The sequence below is a fragment of the Malurus melanocephalus genome, unplaced genomic scaffold, assembly GCF_030028575.1.
Source record: "Malurus melanocephalus ecotype Western Australia unplaced genomic scaffold, MMel_1.1 scaffold_325, whole genome shotgun sequence".
Lineage (NCBI taxonomy): Eukaryota > Metazoa > Chordata > Aves > Passeriformes > Maluridae > Malurus > Malurus melanocephalus.
In genome coordinates, this window is record NW_026623557.1 from 421830 (window position 1) to 440391 (window position 18562).

Here is an 18562-nt window from a genome sequence, read left to right on the forward strand (position 1 = left end):
CGGCCGTTGCCTGGGAACGGCGGTCGCAGAAGCGAAGAGACGCGGGGATCGCTGTGTCGGTGAGCGGGGGGGGTCCCCGGGAGGGTCTCCAGGGGGGTCCCTCGGGACAGCAGAAGGCACCGAAGCCTGGAGGGGGCTCGGGAACGGCTCCRTGTGAGCCCGGTGAGAGCCGTGCGACCACAGCAATTCCTAGGCGGCCGCTCCCGAGCTTCCGTMCCGCCCGCCGGGGCCCGGGGAGGGKTTTCCCAGGGCCTCTTTCCCTTTCCGTGAAAGTTTTCTGTGCACAAGGTTTGTGTRTTGACTCAAATCCAGACCCATGAAGCCGGAGACGAACCAGCTGCCGCCCAGGAACAGCTCTGTGCTTATGACAAAACCCCATCCAAAGGGAAATTTCCATGCCCGGCGCGGTGAGCGGGCAGACGAGGGAGGGAGCCTGCACTCGGCTGGAATAACCGGAGCTGGTTATTACTATAACTGGGCTCGCTTGTGTTCAGTATAGGAGTGTTACTGGAGCTGAGAAGGGGCTCTGGRACTCAGTTTTCAGCTTCACAGGTGCCCTTTCCTCCTGCTGTGCCCAATTTTAGGTCGTACTGCAGCCGAGTCTGGGAGTGTGTGGGGAAGTATTTCAGAGCATCTGCACACCTCAGCTCCCTGGGAGGAGGGCGAAGGTGGATGGATAGTCCATGAGAAGTTACAGGGGAGTGACCCACTGAGGGAAGAGCAGGACTAAGCAGACAGCCCGAGGAGATGTCTCAGGACGAACAGACGGCTGAGGAGACGGATGTGCAGCYTGAGGAGGTGAGGACTGTGCCATGGGCCGTTCTGCTTGAGACAGGGTCTGGGGCGGATCCTGATGGAAACAGAGCCCCTGGGATCTGAGACATGCTGGAGTTCATTCCCACTCACTGCAGTTTGTCTAGACCAGACCAGGAGCCAGCATTTACCAAAATCTCTCTCCTTTTTCAAGGATGTCCTTGATGCTGCCAATGAGGAGGAAGAAGAAATACAAGAGGAGTCACCGCGGTGTCCCCCRTCATCTCCTTTAGGTATGGGGGTCCCAGACACCCTGGGAGCTGGGTCACCCTGGGGGAAGGCACTGCTGGGACATCAGTCTGGAGGGTGCTGGACCCCCTGCACTGAGTGCAAGGGAGCCATTTCCCTCCCTCTCTCAGGCTACAGGGAGCAGCACACACAGCGTAACTCCAGCTTGGTGTGGGGGGCCACGCCGGGGATGCTGTTCCAGAAGAAAAGGGAGAACAGCCTTCACCCCCTTGTGAGTACCAGCGGGCACAGTGCCACCAGGATGGTCCACAATGCACCCAGTGCTCTCTTCCACCACCCCAMAGACCTCGTGTGGCATTTTTTTGTCCCAGCTGCTGAGAGCCAGGAACTGCCTGTTCCCTGCAGAACCTGTCTTGGGTGTTTGGCTACAACAGCAGCCTGGCCGTGCACAGCCTGATGGACGGGGAGGACGAGGTGCTCCTGTATGCCTCCTCCCACACTGTGGTCATCCACGATATCCTGGGGAACAAGCAGTACCACTTGCAGGTCTGCACATAGCCAAACATCTCTCTCTTTCTTCCCTTTTCCTGAACCCCCTCCCTCCCTCCATCTGTTTTGCTGGTGCCATGTGCTCAGAGGGCACCTGTAACCAGGAGCAGCCCATACAAAAGGTATGGATGAAACAGCCTCTAAGGCACTTTGCTGCTTCCTTCCCCCAGGGCCACACCAATGTCATCTCTTGCCTGTGTGTGAGTGAAGACAAACGCTGGGTTGCRACTGCTGACAAAGGCCCAGATGCTCTGATTATTGTGTGGGACTCCTACTCTGGGTAAGCACCCAGAAACCTCCTCTTTGGAAACCCCCTGTGTGCAGTAAATCACTCAGGAGTGACTCCTGCTTCAGCTCAGAGTGAAGTGGGAGAACACAGGGACAGATTAAGAAGCAGCAAAGGAACCAAAACCAAACTGAGGCCTTCATTGTATCACCCACACCCATCTCAGGGACACTGAGATGGGGCTGAGCTCCCCCACATTAAATATATCACATCTCCATGCTGTAGGATCTTCTAAGATCCTGGGGAGCTGTTTCACAGCACCACTCACTTGGGAGAAAGGGATGGAGGGGACATTGAGGACCATCCTGCAGCAGCAATGGTGTTTGCAGCCTCCCTCCCTCCCTCTCTCCATCCCTCCTTCCACACAGTCCAGGGTGGGTGGGTTGTGCCACAGATTTTGCCAAGTGACTGCCTTGAACCCCCTGTGCTGCCAGGAGCACCCAYGAGATCTCTGCTCTGTAGGGTACCCGTGCACACCATCTTCGAGAGCCATCCAGAGGACGGAGTCTGTGCCATTGCCATTTCCCAGGACTCAAARTATTTGGTGACCATTAGTGCTGGTACAGAGCAGGTAAAGAGAATATTTCCTCTTTCAGAGCTTTGCAGGACAGAGAGCTGGAAGTTTTTTGCAGTGCAGCACAGAAGAGGTGGGAATTCAGATGGGGAGAGCAGAGAAAGGGGGAGCAGATTTGCAGAGTGATGGTTGGTTTTTGCTGAGCCATAAGAAGACAGACCTGGATTTCATTAAAGGGAATGCTGCAGATTTGAGAWAATGGATCTTAATTTGGGATAAAAGCTTCTGACTTCATCACTTTCATCAAAGTAATTTCTAGCRTTATTTCCTGAAATTAAGTGTTCTGCTGCCAGGCTGTGCTGGGTTTTACTCTGCTCCAGTCTTKTAGGCCCCACCATCCCCTGCAGTGGGTGGGGAATGGGATTCACCCAGCTCCCCCAACCTCCCAAAAAGCCACAAGTGTTTCTTGGATTTTTTTTTCCTTCTCTTCCAGAAAGTTTGTGTTTGGAGGTGGACTAGGCCCACAGAGAAACCCATATGCTTCACAGAGCTGAGGCCTGAGTTTGGGCATCAGGTGAGCAATGATAGCTGAGAGGGCCAGAGGGGCTGGAATGGACTGGGCTGGACTGGGCAGCTCCATCCTGCTCCCCCCTGTGCCCCCAAACCCCCATCCAACACGGGGCTGCTGGTAGATGCCAGCTTGGGATGGGAGGCAGGATCCTCCCGTCCCTGGAGCACCCTGATGCAGCAGAGCACCCCAGAGGGTTATCCCTGTTCCTCTGATGCCTGACAGACCTGGGGTGTCCTCTTTTTTTCAGTCCAGTGCAGCTGGTGAGGTGGTTTGGGATAAATCCAGTACGGAAGAATAAGCTGAAAGCATTTCTCGGCTTGGTGCTAATGGGATTCTCACCTTTGAATTTCAGGATTATGTCCTTTTTAAYCCTCAGAATCCCCACGAGTTTGTCAGCAACAGCAAAAAGCAGGTGCTGTTTTATGTGTGGGTAAGTAGGGACGTGGGAAGTTGCATTTCTGGTGCCGGAAAGGAGGTGCCATGGGGGGCTCTGAGGTTGGGTGTCTGTCCACAACTGGGGTCACACTTTGAAGATCTGTCCCTGCCCTTGCCCCCATCACCCTTCCCTGCTTCCCACCCTTGTCAGATCCCAAAGTGGTCGGGGCAGAGTTTCACTCTCCCTTCTACTCCTGCTTTCCCATGGACCCTGTGTAATTCAGCAGCTTTTGAAAGAGAAGCAGGAGGAAGGAGCTGGTTTTGTGCCCTCTGGAAGATCTTGGAGCCTTTTTGCCCCAGGAGTCCTGCTTTGGTCACCACAGTGTGGGGCCAGAACCCAGATGGAGGGGAGGGGACACACTGGCACTGCAGAACTCCGTTCCAAAATTCTTGTCCTGGATGTTTTCTCTGCTTTCCCCAGGATGAATCTGGTTTGCAGTACGGAGCACCATTCCTGAGCAACCAGGTGAGCACAGGGGGGACACAGCATGTCACCCTCTTGGCTTTCCTCCTGGCAGCAGCACTGTCCCTCCCCATACCCTTGAGCACAATGGCCACGTCCCCAGCCTGTCCCCCTCAGACAGGTCAGGACCTGRGCTCAAGCAGGGCTCTCTCCCCAAGATGCCCCATTGCTTCTTCTCCTGGGGCTCTTGTTGTTTGGGGGCAGGGAGGGAATGTCATGAGACCAAGCAGAAACCTCTCTGCTTGAGGAGGGCAGAGCCAGCTCTGGGATGAAAACACAGCCTGGCTGCTGTCTCCACAGACCTTCAAGTGCCTGGTGGGACAGTACAGCCAGTCRGTTTTCCATTTTAACAACACCCAAGCTCTGACGGCCACCTCGGCCGGGAAGCTGGTGGTGTGGGACATGGACGATCCCCGCACTCTCCCCGAGGAGCTGCCAGCCAAACCCCATGGAATCATACCCGCCAAAGTGGTGTCAATGCAGAAGGAGGGTCTTACCGTGCTCCAGACATTGGAGAGGTAAYGGGGCAGCCCTTTCAGTAGCTGTGGGTCCAGTCCTGGGGCATGTCATCTGTAGGAGAAACAGAGATAATGTTGGAGTTTTAAATCAGTTGGCAGCACGAAAGGACTAGGAAAAGTCCTTGCTGCTGGTTTATGAGTAATTTTCCAGCAATGGATTTGGCTGGGAGCGGAAATAAGGTTGAAAAGCCGTGGCAATGCGATGCCAGCTCTGCTGGGGTGGTTCAGTGGCTCAGCCTCCTGGCCGCTGCCGGCAGAGGGAGCAGACAGCCACCAAACGCCGCGACAGCCTTGGGGACRCGGCRGGGACACGGCAGGGTCACAGCAGAGCCGCTGGYTTCTGCTCAGCCCTGACTTTCTCCTGCACATCTGTGCAGGGCTCTGCTCATGTGTTTGTGCAGACAAATGGGGAGGAGATTTGCTTCTGCCCAAGGATGCTCTCCAAGAAATATTTGGGAGTTAATAACATCTCCTTCCTTGTAGCTGTGTAGTTACAGGTGATGTGACAGGGAAGGTTAAATTCTATGACGGGCAGCTGCGGATCCTCGCCATCTACAGCTACGACAAAGTGGGTCCCATCCAATCCATCTCCTTCTCCACAACCCTTCGTGATCATCCCAATACCTTCCTAGCCAGCAGCCAGCCCTTCATCACCAGGTGAGTGTCTCTTTACAAACCCAGTTCTTCTCYTGTGTTTGTCTTGCAGCTGAGAGATGGGGAGATCACCCATGACAGCCTTGGAGGTGGTGAGAGCTGCTCCATGAGCTTCTGCCTGGCCTGGAGCAGGTTTCAACCCTGTGCCCTGGCTTCTGGGCAGGACAGGGGAGGGAGTGTGGGTGGGCTCCAGCACATCCCAAATTCTGAGCTCGAGGTGATGCCTTGGCACAGACACGGTGTTAGTGCAGGCACAGCGATAATCAGCTTCTCTGTCACGTACCTGGCACACCAGGCAGTGCTAAAGCCGAGCCTCCAGCTCTCACTGGGCCTCTTAATCCCTCCCTTAAACCCCTCCCAGGGATGGCTATATCCAGTTGGATTTTCTCGTGGCTTGGGAAGCTAATCGGGGCCGTGGCATCAGTGCAGGGTTGTACCACTGACTGGTCCCCAGCCCCTCTCTGTCCCTCTGTGTGATGTAGCCATGCCTGAAGATTTATAGGGAGTCTGCAGGCCAGGCGAGGCTGCTGTGTGGTTCCATCCAGCCTGCAAGCCATATGTCTATCACTCTTGTGCAAGCTTTCCTAGCAAAGTCTGTTCGTAGCCACACGCGTTTTCCAAAGAGCCATGTGGGACAGATTCCTCTCCAGCCTGGAGCAGTGCCCTGGGGGATGGTTTGGTTTCCCTGTTGGTCTCTGTTGTCTCGTCCCCCTTCCTTGGTTGCTGCTGCAGCTCCTGCTACTTGCAGCTGCTCTGAAAGAAAAGGCAGAAAAACAAAGGGGGAAGCCTGAGATCCCRGAGGCTGACAGGATTAGGAATGGCTGAAGGGCCCAGCTAAGGCATGCAAGAGGTGCAGAGCCCATCAGTGCCTGGGCCAGATGTGCATAAACTGAATGTTCCATCASTGATGGCTGTGATGGAACAGCTGGCAAAGAGTTTGTGCTTCCCCACTCGTGTAGCCACGTCTGTCAGTGCAGCTCCCAGACTCAGCCTGGGGAAGGCTCCARSGAGACCTTACAGCACCTTCCAGTGCCTCAAGGGCTCCAAAACAGCTGGAAAGGGACTTTGGACGAGGGTGTGGATGAGGGACAGAACAAGGGAATGGCTTAAAATTGACAAAGAGCAGCATTAGATGGGATATAAGAAGAAATTCCTCATGGTGAGGGTGGTGATAACCTGGCATAAGTTGCCCAGAAAAGCTGTGGATGCCCCATCCCTGGAACTGATCAAGGYCAGGTTGGACATGGCTTGGAGTAACCTGGTCTAGTAGAAGGTGCTGAAACAAGATGATCTTTAAGGTCCCTTCCTTAAAGAGGACCCAAACCAGTCTGGGATTTCTGTGTGATCCTCTATTCCCCTTTTATTGGGTCCAGACTCTCACTCCTCAGGCAGACTGAAACGATACATGTTTGTGCTGCATTGTGAATAATTATCCAGCTGTCTGCTTCACACATCACCAATCACACGGTGAGACCTCTCACTGCACTGGTCAGTGTGGCCGAGTGAGCAGATGGGAACCGAAACTGCCCTCTGCTCTTGGCCGTGGCAGTGTGGTCAGCATAGAGCCACTGACAAAGGTGGTGTGGAGACACACGAAAAGACCATTCAGGGTGTCTTCAATTGCTCGTTTGTCCATCTCACGCACCAGTGACTTGCAAATGGCAGCAGCTCCCCAGATGTCATTCATTTTCTGGCTTGTCCAGCCGAGTAGAAAATGGAACTGGCTCCAGTGCCTTCCCGTGGCCATTTACCAGGTCATGAATACAAAGTGCCACTTGCCTCCCAGGTCAAGGAGTGTTTGCATATTGCATATCACAAAATATAGGTGATTGTCCAACTATATTGCCAAAAAGAGACTGATGTGTCATGTAGCTCGGAGGGACATGAGCCAGTTTGTCTGATTCATCGAATTTTGTTTCTCTCACATTAAACAGGAACTTTATCCTTTCAACCTCTGATGCAACCATGTTCCACGTTGCAACAGACAGCACAAACTTTGAAAGACTCTTGGAAGAGCCGAAGAAAGCAGTGAATGCCATTGCCTGTCACCCACAGGAGCCATTTGTGGCTGTCGGGAGTCACTGTGGGCTACTGAAGGTGTGGGACTACAAGGAGACCAAGTACCTCGTTAGCAGGATATTCCTTGAGATCGGCATCCAGTGCTTATGCTATGATCCTGAAGGTATCCCAGCCCTGTGACTGCACTGGCCAGCACTGGCCTCCCTGGGATGAGCAATGGTGTCACGAGAGGTTTCTGGTCTGCTTTCCAGGTTATTTTCTGGCCGCTGGATTTACTGATGGAAGCGTTCACATCCTTGATGCAATTTCCCTTCAGTCCATCTGTGAGGAATTCCAGTTCTCGCAAGGTCCCGTGACTCACATTAGCTTCTCTCACGATTCCAAGTACCTCGCAACTGCTGTAAGCTTGTTTTTTCCGCTCGGTGATTTACACACGCTGCTCGTGGTGCAGCTTTTGGAGGGACTTGGGAGGCACAGAGTGAGTAGGGCAGAGGGCTGTCCCTCCCCTGGGGCTCGGTGACTCTGAAATGCAGAGYGAGCAGGGCAAAGGGCTGTTCCTCCCCTAGGGCTTCCTGACTCCGAAATGCTTTTCCCGTCTTGGAGAATTATTCTGTAAAAACGTCACCAGTCACAGCGGCTCCACAGACCAGCTGCTGGCAGAGTCCCGTCGCTAACTTTAGTGACAAGTCATAGCTCTGCATCCATCTGTAGAAGGGTTTGGAGCAGGGATTTCCTCCTGGCTGGTGCTCTGTGAGGGGGCTGCTCCCTCAATCCCACACTCRATATAGAAGTGGTGAGGCAGTGTTGAAGTAGTTTGGCTCAGAGGTTGTAGCGACTGGTGATGATCTGTAAAAGGAAAAAGATTTCCCTTTCCTGCACGTGTGCCAGGGCASAGCAGTGGGAAGCTTCTTCCTTGTGATTTCTGAGGAATCACAGAACTTGATTTACTGCCCTTTTTCCACATGAACATGGCAGAGAATGGCTCAGATACTCCAGCCAGGTTGTGGATTTCTGCAGTGCTGCTCTTGAGAGCAGCAGCCCAAATCCGTCAGGCCCAGTGTTTTATCCTAGCTGTGACTCTAAACATCCTGGTGGGACTCCAGAACAGCATTGAGGGGGCACACAAGTAACCCACTGCCAAGCAGGGGATGTGTGTGGGCATTGTAGTTCATTGACCTTTGTGCTTTTGTTCCAGGATGAGAAATACACAGTGACTGTTTACAGGAAAGTCCTGCAGAATGGGAGCAAATGCTGGGAACACCTGGCAGGACTGGAATCCCACTACAAACCCATCCGGAACATCCTCTTTGGGGTCCATTCAGACAGCAATGAACCCAGGCTCCTGAGCCTCGGGGAGGACCGGCAGCTGGTGGGTTGATGCAAAAGTTTAAAGGACAGTGAGGATTTGTGGTTAAAGGAATGGGACTGGACAAGCTCCATTGCTGGGGGTTGTTTCTCAGCCTGGTTTTGGGGCTGAGGCTCTCCTATTGTGGCTTCTCCAGGAGATGCAAATCCAGTGAATCCACAAGGTCCAGGATACTACTGGCAGACTGCAGGGGAGTTGCTCTGTTTCCTTGTCTTCCCTCCAGGTTGAATATGACCTGAAGAGCAGCATCAAGGACCACTTGGTGGTCACACATAGGGACAGGCTGGAGCAGGATGCAGTGCCCCTGTGCTTGGCCTGGTACCCAAAGCTCAGCACCGAGTCCTTTTTCCTCACTGCTAACAACTACTACAAAATGAAGCTCTACAACACAACGACCAAAATGTGCAGGTAGAGGATTGATCCAGGCCTGCCATTGCCTGGGAGCATCCCTCTGACTCTGTGTTCTCCCTGGTCTAATGACCACCATACTCTCTCCCACGARCATGTGACTGTCCATCAGTGATTCAGATCTTGGGATGATTCTGGAGCCCTCAGGTCACTTCATTCTTATGTCCACTCTGCTGTTCACTAATGTGTCATTAGTAAGATTGTGGCTGTGAGTGGGTCTTGGTCTGCTCAGCACATTGGACTTGAGATGTAGCAGTCAAACATCACATAAAGAGACCAGAGTTCACATGAGCAAAACATAATAATCCTTGAGGGGTGAATTCATTTCTGAGCCCCAGTGTAGTCCCTTCTAGCTAGTCCTGTCCTGTCCTCTGCACACCTCCCATATCTATCCATTCTTCCACACAACAGCTGTTCAGAGGGAAAAAAGGTTTTGRGTGGCTTAGGGTGGATAAATACGTTGTTTGCCTTTAGAAAGACCGTTTTGGGACCAACCTATGGCTCCCCCTTGGAGAAGATACAAGTCCTTCCTAGGACCAGCTCTGCGGACCCCAAGCAACACTACCTGGTATACATTACAAAGGACAAGGTATGGAGCCCCACCTGCCCAGCTGGACAAGAGCTGGTGATCCCTTGGSGATTTCCTGGGAGATGAAACCGTGTGTAGGCTGGTCCTGCCTGAGAGCTGAGTGAGCTCCTGGGGAGGGGCTGTGGCACTGCCCCAGTGGGACCCCCAGCCCTCCCAGGTTCCCTCTTCCYTTACAGGTGGGCTTGCAGATGCTGCCTGTCGATGGCAACCCCCACAAGTCCTCAGCCTTCATTTGCCACCCKGATGGTGCCTCTGACTTTGCCATCTCCCATGACGGGCGTTACATCTTTACAGCTGGGGGGAGCGACCGTACTTTTATGAAATGGAAGATCAACCTAATGTGAGTTATGGCAGGAAAGGGAAAGGAATCTTGTTCCTGCTTTCCACAGCTGCTTGGTCAACACATTGGGCCCCAAGCAGATCAGTGGGGTGGCAACTGAAACAGGAGGGACACATTTGTGGGGGGTTTTGTTCCCCTCTCTATGTAGGAGGGATTAAGCCAGCAAACCTCACTGGGGTGGCCATAGTGCCTACAAAATACTCCAGTCTGGGAAACGGTGCCCAAATGGTAAGAAGTTGGGCAGAGGATTTTGTGGTGCTTGAGGGCCTGGCCAGTGTGACAGGAGATTATTGGGGTTAGGCAGGGACCAGWGGAGCAGCACTGGCTGTGGGAATAGCACATGGGGCTGATACAAAAGTGTGCTCCCCAAATGGGATAGGAATTTGCTGGGGAATCCCCACAGCATTTGAAGGCTGGATTTAGGACAAGCCACCTTAATCCTATAAAGCTTTGCTTACATGAATAAATGGACTGCAATAAATGGGGTGGCTGGAAGAGCAGAGGCTGYTTTAAGGAAGGAGGATCTCCAGGCTCTGGCTCAGAGCATCAGCGAAGAACCCTGCCAGGTTTGTTACACCGTTCTCTGCAGGTTTCCCTCTTCCAGCTCCCTTGGGTATTGGTGCCAGATATGCTCTCAAGTGGCAGGAGGGTAACACAGCAAAAGCAGGACAGGACAAAAGCAGACGTGCACAGAGCACACCTCCTGGTTTCTAGGAAATAACTCCATAGGAGCTGGCTTTTAGCCCTCGCTCCTATGTTTGCCTTTTGGTGTGCACCTATGAAACACCCCTGCCCCTCACGTTCCTAGGACCAAGGCTTTGTGGTTAACACGTGTGSTGGTCCTGCAAGGAACACTTTTTGCAGGCACCATTTGCTCTGAGGAAAGCCCAAGGGGTGCCAAGCAAGCTCACCTTCATGTGCCAGAACAAAGGAAACCTGGGTGGAAAAGCAACGGGTTTATTTATTTTCTTTTCCACTTTGTGTGGCTTAAACAGTCGGGGGTCAGGATAAGCGACATTTTAAGGAAGGCAATAGAATATAAATGATCCTTCTTTATAATGGTTGGCCAGAGTCCAGGCAACATTGAATTTCTATGTAATTTGTTTTTGGAGTGAAGTTCTTGATGAGCTAATTATCATTTTATTGCTGCTTCTGGCATCTTGTGCATCTCCACTGTGTTTAATACCCAAATAACTTAATTATGAAAAAAGCATGAAGCTTGCAAAAAAACCCCAGTGGAAGCAGCACTACAGAGGTGTGTGTGAAAGCTGCAGCCTCGCTGCCAGGCATGGGGTATTATGTGGCAGTGCTATGCCATGATTGCACTTCCAGGCTTGGTTTCTTTTTACATCTGCACAAGCCAAAGGGATTCTTTTGGCTCCAACTGCCTATGAAATTGAAACAAAGAGGTGGCTACTCAGGCGCTTTCAGTTTAATGCAAACTGCACCTGCGACTCMGTCACCCGCCACGGTGGAGGAAGTCGGGTAATGGATTGCGCTGAGTTATTGGGGAAAAATGTGTTAGGTCAAGGAACAGGGAGCTTAGGTTTGTGTGGTTTACTGCAAACACCAAGCCCCAGCCTTYTCTGCATGTTCAAAATGCTGATCTAGCTAATTCATCTCCCTCAATGTCTCTATAAGGAAGCAGAAAAGCCAAATGCCAGACACCAAGTTCAAGTCCATGRAAAAGCTCCTGGCTCCCAGCCCTGTACTCATTCCACTAAACAAGAGAACCATTCAGTAATAATTAATTCCCACACTGTGCTATTGTATGTAAAACCTGGGTATGAAATATGCTGTAGAAGTGCAGCTGATGATAAAATAGCACAGGGTTCAAGGCAGTGCTTTTCTTCCCTGAATTCTGAGGCCCAGCGATTTTATTTATTGAAAGTGTCTGTGAAAAATGACTAGAAAAGGAGCTGTGAAAGCTCTCCTCACATGAACCCTTCCGGTGCCTTCTTTTCTCTCCAATTCTGCCAGTGCCTTGGATGCTGCTGCTTTCCTGGGTGGGGAGGACTTGATCCCATTCTACAGCCTCCTGGATGGTGGCAGAGAAGGCGAATTCTTCAGGGTAATTATGCTCCCCGTGAACACTGTCTGGCCACATCTGGTTGGAGTTTAATTTATACAGGCCTGACATTTCTTTATGTTTTGTCCAGCTCGCCTGTAACAGCAATCTCATTGATATGCCTGTTAGCAAACTCTAAAAGAAGTCTTATCTTCCACGCCTGTTGGTAACTGAAATTTGCAGTGTTTGTTTGAATCCCTGGCAGGAACTGGAGAACTATTTTTACTATGTACAGCTGTGCCGCCAAGGTATCGATACAATGGAGAACAGACAGGTGTCAACACATATTCCCTTGGAGGAAATTCCTTCTGTGATGAGAGCAATAGGATTTTATCCATCCGAGGAAGAGGTTGGTCAGCTGTTTTGATTGTTGTTATTAAAAGAAGAAAGAGCAAGAATGATTGCACTTCCCAAGTGTTCCAAGGGCCAGTTGTTGTGCTGGATGGCTCTGGGGTGTATTTGCTGTTTCAACATTTGTTTCAACATATTTTATCTGGTCTGCATCAATATAGCAGTGGTCAGAATCTGGCAGCAAATTCCTCGAAAAGTTTCCTTGCTAGAAAGTTGGGCAACTGCAGGGGAARGCTGAGCAAATCTGGAGTCTGACGGCTCAGAGATGTTCGACAAGGCAACCTCAGGGTCAAAATTTCACAGCAGAGAGAACTGATTTCATAGGGGTGCTGCTTCTTGCCCTCTGTGTGGCTTTCTCCAAGGCAGTTTGTACTGTATACAAACGTCATTTGTAATGTGTAACCTGGCATGACTGAATCCGAAGCAAAGGGATTTGAATAACGGCCTCTGTGCACCAGCTCCAGCCCATCACAGCAGGAGGGCTTCTCCCAAGGGGGGGCCGTGCATCACTGCGCTCCCCCGGTCTTTCTGCGGGGGAGGTTGTGCTCGTCTCTGCCATGACACAGGAACCCACAGGCTGCTGAGGCAGTGCTGAGAATCTGTGCCACCCCATCTGCCCAGGATGCTCTGCCAGATGGGAGACAGAGACTCTGGCTCCCTTTTGCCGGAGCCACCACCAAACTGCCTCGCTTTGGGGCCCCCACAATAACTGCTTAGCCCTGGCATCAAGTAGAGGTGTTATCTCTTCATGCTGTGTTAGAGTTTTCCTTGGGTTATTACATTTTTGCCTCTTGGGGACACAGAGAACATATTCCCTTGAGAAATGTTTCTGGAAGAATAACTGATAATGCCCCACACTTTCCCAAGTTAAAATATAAACAGCATTTCMGGCACGGAAACAGAGTTGCTGAGCTGTTGTGAAAACAGCCAACCTACAATCAGTAGGATTGTAATAAATCCAGAGAGAAGGTTCATCTCTCTCTAGAGTGTTYTAATAAAAGAAGAGCAGGAGGGAGAAAAGGCAACTTGGGCTGACTAGCAAAGCTTTTGGGAATTGGTGTTTTTCTCCTGTAGTTCAGTGGGGTTGATATAAAACCTAATCCCAGATCAGCCAGAGCCAAGTGAAAATGACTGTTCTTGCTTGGTGTGACATTTGTTACAGGAGAAATATAAGGCTGAGATTTCCCTCTTCCCCGGGCTTAATTCAGTGGAAAAACTTGTGACACAAGGACAAAGGCCCAAGGCTGAATGCAAAGTCCTCCCCAGGGAGATCTTGCATCAGCTTCCCTTCCTGGGGAGCAGCAGGCTTGGTACGTGTTGGCACAGGGAATTCTCCCAGCATCTCTCTGCTGCCCGTGTATCTCTGAAGGGGTTGTGAGTACAATGACAGTATGGAGCAGATGCTGCCTTTTGGACACACATCTGCACAGCTGCCAACTGGGCTGACTCACAGCACCAGACTTCATGAAAACCACTGGTATCCAGCACAGCCAGTGCTTGCCTGCTGTCCCAGAGGAGAGTGAGAGATCCAGCAGTGCAGGCTATCAGCCTCACTGAACACATTTTGGATTTTAGGCTGGTGCAGCAGCAGAACCACCCCATACAGGGGTCAGAGCAGGAGAAGRTAAGATTTCTTATGCCAGCCAGGGYGTGCAGCCTGGTTCTRTGTCAGGACCCTCACGTGKGTGCTTCCAGAGCAAGGATGGTKTGTTTACTGGTTTGTGGTTTGCCTGCCCACTGTCCCAGMGTGRAGACACAGCTGTGCCGAAGGTGCCGGTAACAGCTGCAGGGTCACCGAGKGCCTGTCACAAGAGAGGAAATCCCAAATGACTGTGTAACCCACAACTTTACTTATTATTGTCATGTCAGCAGGTGTGTAACTTGGCCATGCCCAYCCTCAGCTGCTGAGTGCAGTTTTCCACTGGGATGTACTCATGGCATCCCTGGTACGAACACATACATAGTTAGGGGACGCTGGCATTCATGGGATCAGAAACTGGCCCAGTGATCTTCAAAATAAAACATGTAACAATATGCCTTGTCTTGWTCTTTAGATTGAAGAAATGATAAATGAAGTAAAATTCAGCAAGTATGAAGATACTGGAGAAGAAGAAACAAAAATCAATTTAGGGGATTTTATCAAACTTTACCTAAATCATCGACCTGCACTTGGCTTGTCAATGAAAACCATACAAGAAGCATTTCAGGTTCTTGGATATGATAACAAGAAGGGAGACAAAGTTATTGATATAGGAGACTTCCTGTCACTGCTTCAGTGCAGAGGTGAGTTATTTTGTTTCTAATATCAGTTTTATGCTTGCTAGTTCTGCCTGCAATTTCAGAACTTTTTCACTGCAGCAAAAAATTATTCTGGAATGATAGTCTGGTAACCAGGGCAGGCGTGAGGAGCCACCTGCATCAAGATTTTAAATTGAATAATCATGTCTTGTCCCAGCTGTGCTTCTTTTACTGCTCTGGAAATCTCTGATGGCCTGAGGTATCTTGGCTATTAAATGATAAGTATGGATCTTGGCAAAATGTATGCTTTTCCCAGTGTGCCCTTATCTGAATTGCTGTTCTCTCTTCCAGTCACACAGGCTCTGGAAAAGTAGTATAAAACTGATAAAAGGGAGACAAGAAAGGAGGAATGAAATTGGTCAGTCCAGGGCTGAATCYGTATAAAGGACTGAAAAAATGGGATGGTTTAGTTAGGCTGAATCAGGGAGAACACCGTAAACGTGTGTATTAATATGCTCGTGGCCAGTGCTATAAAGTGTTAATAACAAACTTCTGCTGTCTTACTTGTGGTGTAAAAGTGTATGAGCATTAAAACAGGTAAAGGAAAATGCTGGTTTACTCAGTACATCACCTGGCAAGGCTCCTTSCCACAAAGATCCTTGGAAACCAAGGATTCAACCAGCGTGAGAAAGGTTAGCTATTTATACGGATGGTGTGAACATCCATAAATAGGTACGTCAGACAGAAGAGTTTCATAACAGATCTATAACCTCATGCTCCAGGGCATGAGCCAACCACTAACTGGGAACAAGTGCTATGTCCATGTTAGTTCAAGAYACTAAATCAAGACTTTTCTCCACCTTCCTCTTTCTCCTCTGTGTGAAAATGGCTACATGAACTGTGGTCTGTGCAGGGAATTCTCCAGTGGGAATAGAAGCTCAAGCMCCTGCAACTGCAATGTAGCTTGAAGAGCTGGCCACATCAGAATTTCTCCCTTTTGACATTTTTCCCCAAAATGCTATAGGGAAGAGCAATTTTCCTTAGGACCAACATTTTCCTGTGTTGGGATCATGTGTTTCAATTGGCAGTGTGAGTGTCCCTGTSTCAGAGAAGCCAGATCTTCTTTTGAACTGTCCTGTTTAATTCATGCACTGTTTTAATTTGAGTTGYTTTTGAATTTTTGTGCTCTTGACCCCATAACCCACGGGCTGGTGTTGCTCTGTTGTGTACAGGAGAGCGGATGACAGAGGATGAGCTGGCCCAGTGTCTGACCACCCTGCTGGGCAGGACACCCGAGGAAGAAGGATCTGAACCGGACACCTGCGAYCCCACAGGTACAGGATTAGCATTCCACACAGCACAGAAGTAGGACTGTTTCAATTCTCGAATGGAATAATTGAAATTTCTAACCCATTTACCCTGTTAGGCCAAGAGCTGTCAAAACTGCTCAGATGGGATTGCAAAAATAGTCACAGAGCTACAGACTGTCCTTCATCCACGCAGCAATTGCATGGGTGTATCTAAAAATAAATGGACAATGAACTATAACTGGGACCTGACAAGATTACACTGCTGTTCATCTGCAGGCTGGAACTGAAATTAGAAACACACAGGGAAATCCCAGTGCTGGTTTTACCCAGGCCGCAGTGCCCATTCTAACAGAGCTGTTGGTAACGACCACATTTGTCTGCAATTTATGTCCCAGTCCACACCAGTCTGGAACAGCAAATTATAGCATTGATTTAAGTCAAGCGGCTGTATTTAATTGACCATTGTAATTGGAACTGCATTTTTGTACAATTCATGTCCCAGTCCCCACCAGTTTGGAACAGCATCTGTTTAGGGTCACTGGCAATGAGCTGCACACAGCAAAGGTGCTGCTCCCAAAGGGAACTGCCTGGTGCTGCAGAGCAACTTTGAAATCCCTGGATCCCTCAGGATCCTAAATCATATCAAATCGGCCCAGTGTAAAAGCTGTCCCATGACTCCTCTGAGGCAGGGACCTGCTGCAAGGTGAGACACAYAGATTTGACAGGATTAATCCCTGATGTAAACACATAAAGTATCAAGCTGGTAAACCATCACTTTGTCATGATCCCTTTGTACATCTTTAAAAACCTTCTACTCATTTATTGCTGCTTATAAATTTTACTGGAAAGCCATTTTTACATTGCTTCTSTGTGTTTTGTGGTGTTGTTACTGCTCTCCAGGTGCAGCAGTTTTGACTGAAGAAGAAATTCCAGAAAAAATCACAGCAGAGAAATTTGTTGCAGACATTCTTGGCTTACCTACTGCCAAACCAAAAAAAAGGAACAGAAGGAAAGAGAAGAATCTTTGATCTACAAAGGCTTGGAATCATAGCTACCACAAGATTTTCTGTTTGTTCCTACTTTCCAGGATCCTCTCCCCTCAAATATCTGCAAAATTTATGGCTTGTGTTTATTACAAAGTAAAGCTTACATAGCTGTTATTTCAGTCAGACTCTAGAATAAAGCCCCAGTTTGGCACATGCCACAAACCTGTAATTTCACACCTAAGTAGGGAAACACTTTCTGGAAAGAATGAGCAGGTGGCCACACCATCCTTGGCTGGARCCTTCCTAGAAGTCATTTCAGGTGGGTTTATGCCAGATGCAGTCTATTTTCATTATGCTAAGACAGTATTAATTTGTGAAACCTGACAGCAAAAGAGCAATGTAAGAACATTGCATTGATTAAATACATTGATAAATGCTTTGACAGGTTAGAATGGATTTGTAATTATAAATCCAATGGACCTCGGTAAAGAAGGAAATGCTGTGGTATACATTGAAACCACGTTTCTCTTTTGGCCTTTAAAATGACTTTTTCTTTCTGAAGGTAGTAATTCCAATTAGCAGTGTAATACCAATGGGACGGCATCGCACTGTGTGTGTATAAACAGCATAATGAGACTGATACAAGTTGCTGTAGAAAGATCAGTGAAGTGCTGTTGAACAGCTTCCTTCTTTACATCATCCTCGGCATCAATTTGAATAATAATGTAGGCCCTTAAGAAGCWTTCCTTTCAGAAGCAATGTTTTTTAAACAGAGATCGCTGTTGTGTACTCAGAGCATCTGTGATTGTACAATTAGCACGAGCAGCAAGGTGTGCATTAGGGAGAAGTTAATGAAGCAGTCCAGCAGTACCACACCAGARCTCGCAGGTCTGTGACAAATTTCCTGCAGAGCATCACCTCCCATGTAATTCATTTACCTTTATGTTCATGTACTTCCATGGATATGTCCGAGATGAGTCTCCACTGCTCAAAAGCAGCCCAATTCCATGGATATTACTGGAATTATTTAGAGCAGCTGAGAAACTTTATAACCACTGGGAAAAAGWATCAAAATCTGCTAATTATGGATTTATGCTTCCTGTTAACCACGGGACTACATCGTCCATCCCCTGTTCAAGGTCCATCACTGGAACTGGTGCAAGGGTGGGATGGGTGTCTGTCCCTGCCCTGCACAAAARTAGGTATCATCTCYATGTAAAGTGCTTTGAGGTTTATAAAAGCCCTGAATTTTAGGACTGAATTTTGCTTTGTGGTAGAACGTAATCATGCTCTTGCTAGTGCTAGACTGCATTGGTTTATCACAGAATCACGAGAATCGATTTGGTTGGAAAAGAKCTCTCAGACCATTGAGTCCAACCCYTGACCAGTMACCACCTTGTCARCTAAACCATGGACCAAGTGCCACATCCAGGTTTTCCCTAAACACCTCCAGGCTYRGTGRTTCTACCACCTCCCTGGGCAGCTTTAAATCAACCGAGTTGAGGCGAGCTGAAATCGGTAAAACTTTTTCACTGTGGGGYAACTTACGGCCTKAGCACGGTGGAGGTGGGAAAAGAACACTGACTTGAGGACTTGTGCTCGCTCCAGGCAACACRGTTGAGGAAAACCAGCGATGGGAAATCTGCAAGCCACGCGTGAGGGGCCGGCGGCCGCCTTCAGACTCTCCTCGTTGCGGGCTCCTTCCCGCCCTGTTCCTCCTCCGCAGGTCCCCGCCGGGGGCGGCTCGCTGCGTCCCCTCAGCCCCGACAGCCACCCGGGGGTCCGACACCCCGCGATTCCCCTCACGACCCCACCGCTCTTCCCGCCACCCGCCGTCCCCTCACGGCGGCCGCCCCTCCCCTCCCCGCGAGCCCCGCGCGTGCGCGGAGCGCGGG

General features: G+C 49.9%; 1 protein-coding gene across 1 annotated transcript; it reads left to right on the forward strand.

The window, feature by feature from the left end:
* Nucleotides 1-735: 735 nt before the first annotated feature.
* Nucleotides 736-17744, forward strand: CFAP251 (cilia and flagella associated protein 251). Its single transcript, XM_057377791.1, has 22 exons — nt 736-798; nt 968-1046; nt 1173-1273; nt 1408-1548; nt 1722-1831; nt 2300-2408; nt 2845-2925; nt 3275-3352; nt 3779-3823; nt 4121-4338; nt 4822-4995; nt 6927-7174; nt 7263-7411; nt 8207-8380; nt 8601-8785; nt 9260-9374; nt 9551-9714; nt 11695-11785; nt 11988-12131; nt 14188-14416; nt 15604-15705; nt 16582-17744. The coding sequence occupies exons 1-22, from the start codon at nt 748-750 to the stop codon at nt 16707-16709; spliced, it is 2916 nt and encodes a 971-aa protein (XP_057233774.1). The 5' UTR covers nt 736-747; the 3' UTR covers nt 16710-17744.
* The last annotated feature ends 818 nt before the right edge of the window (nt 17745-18562 follow it).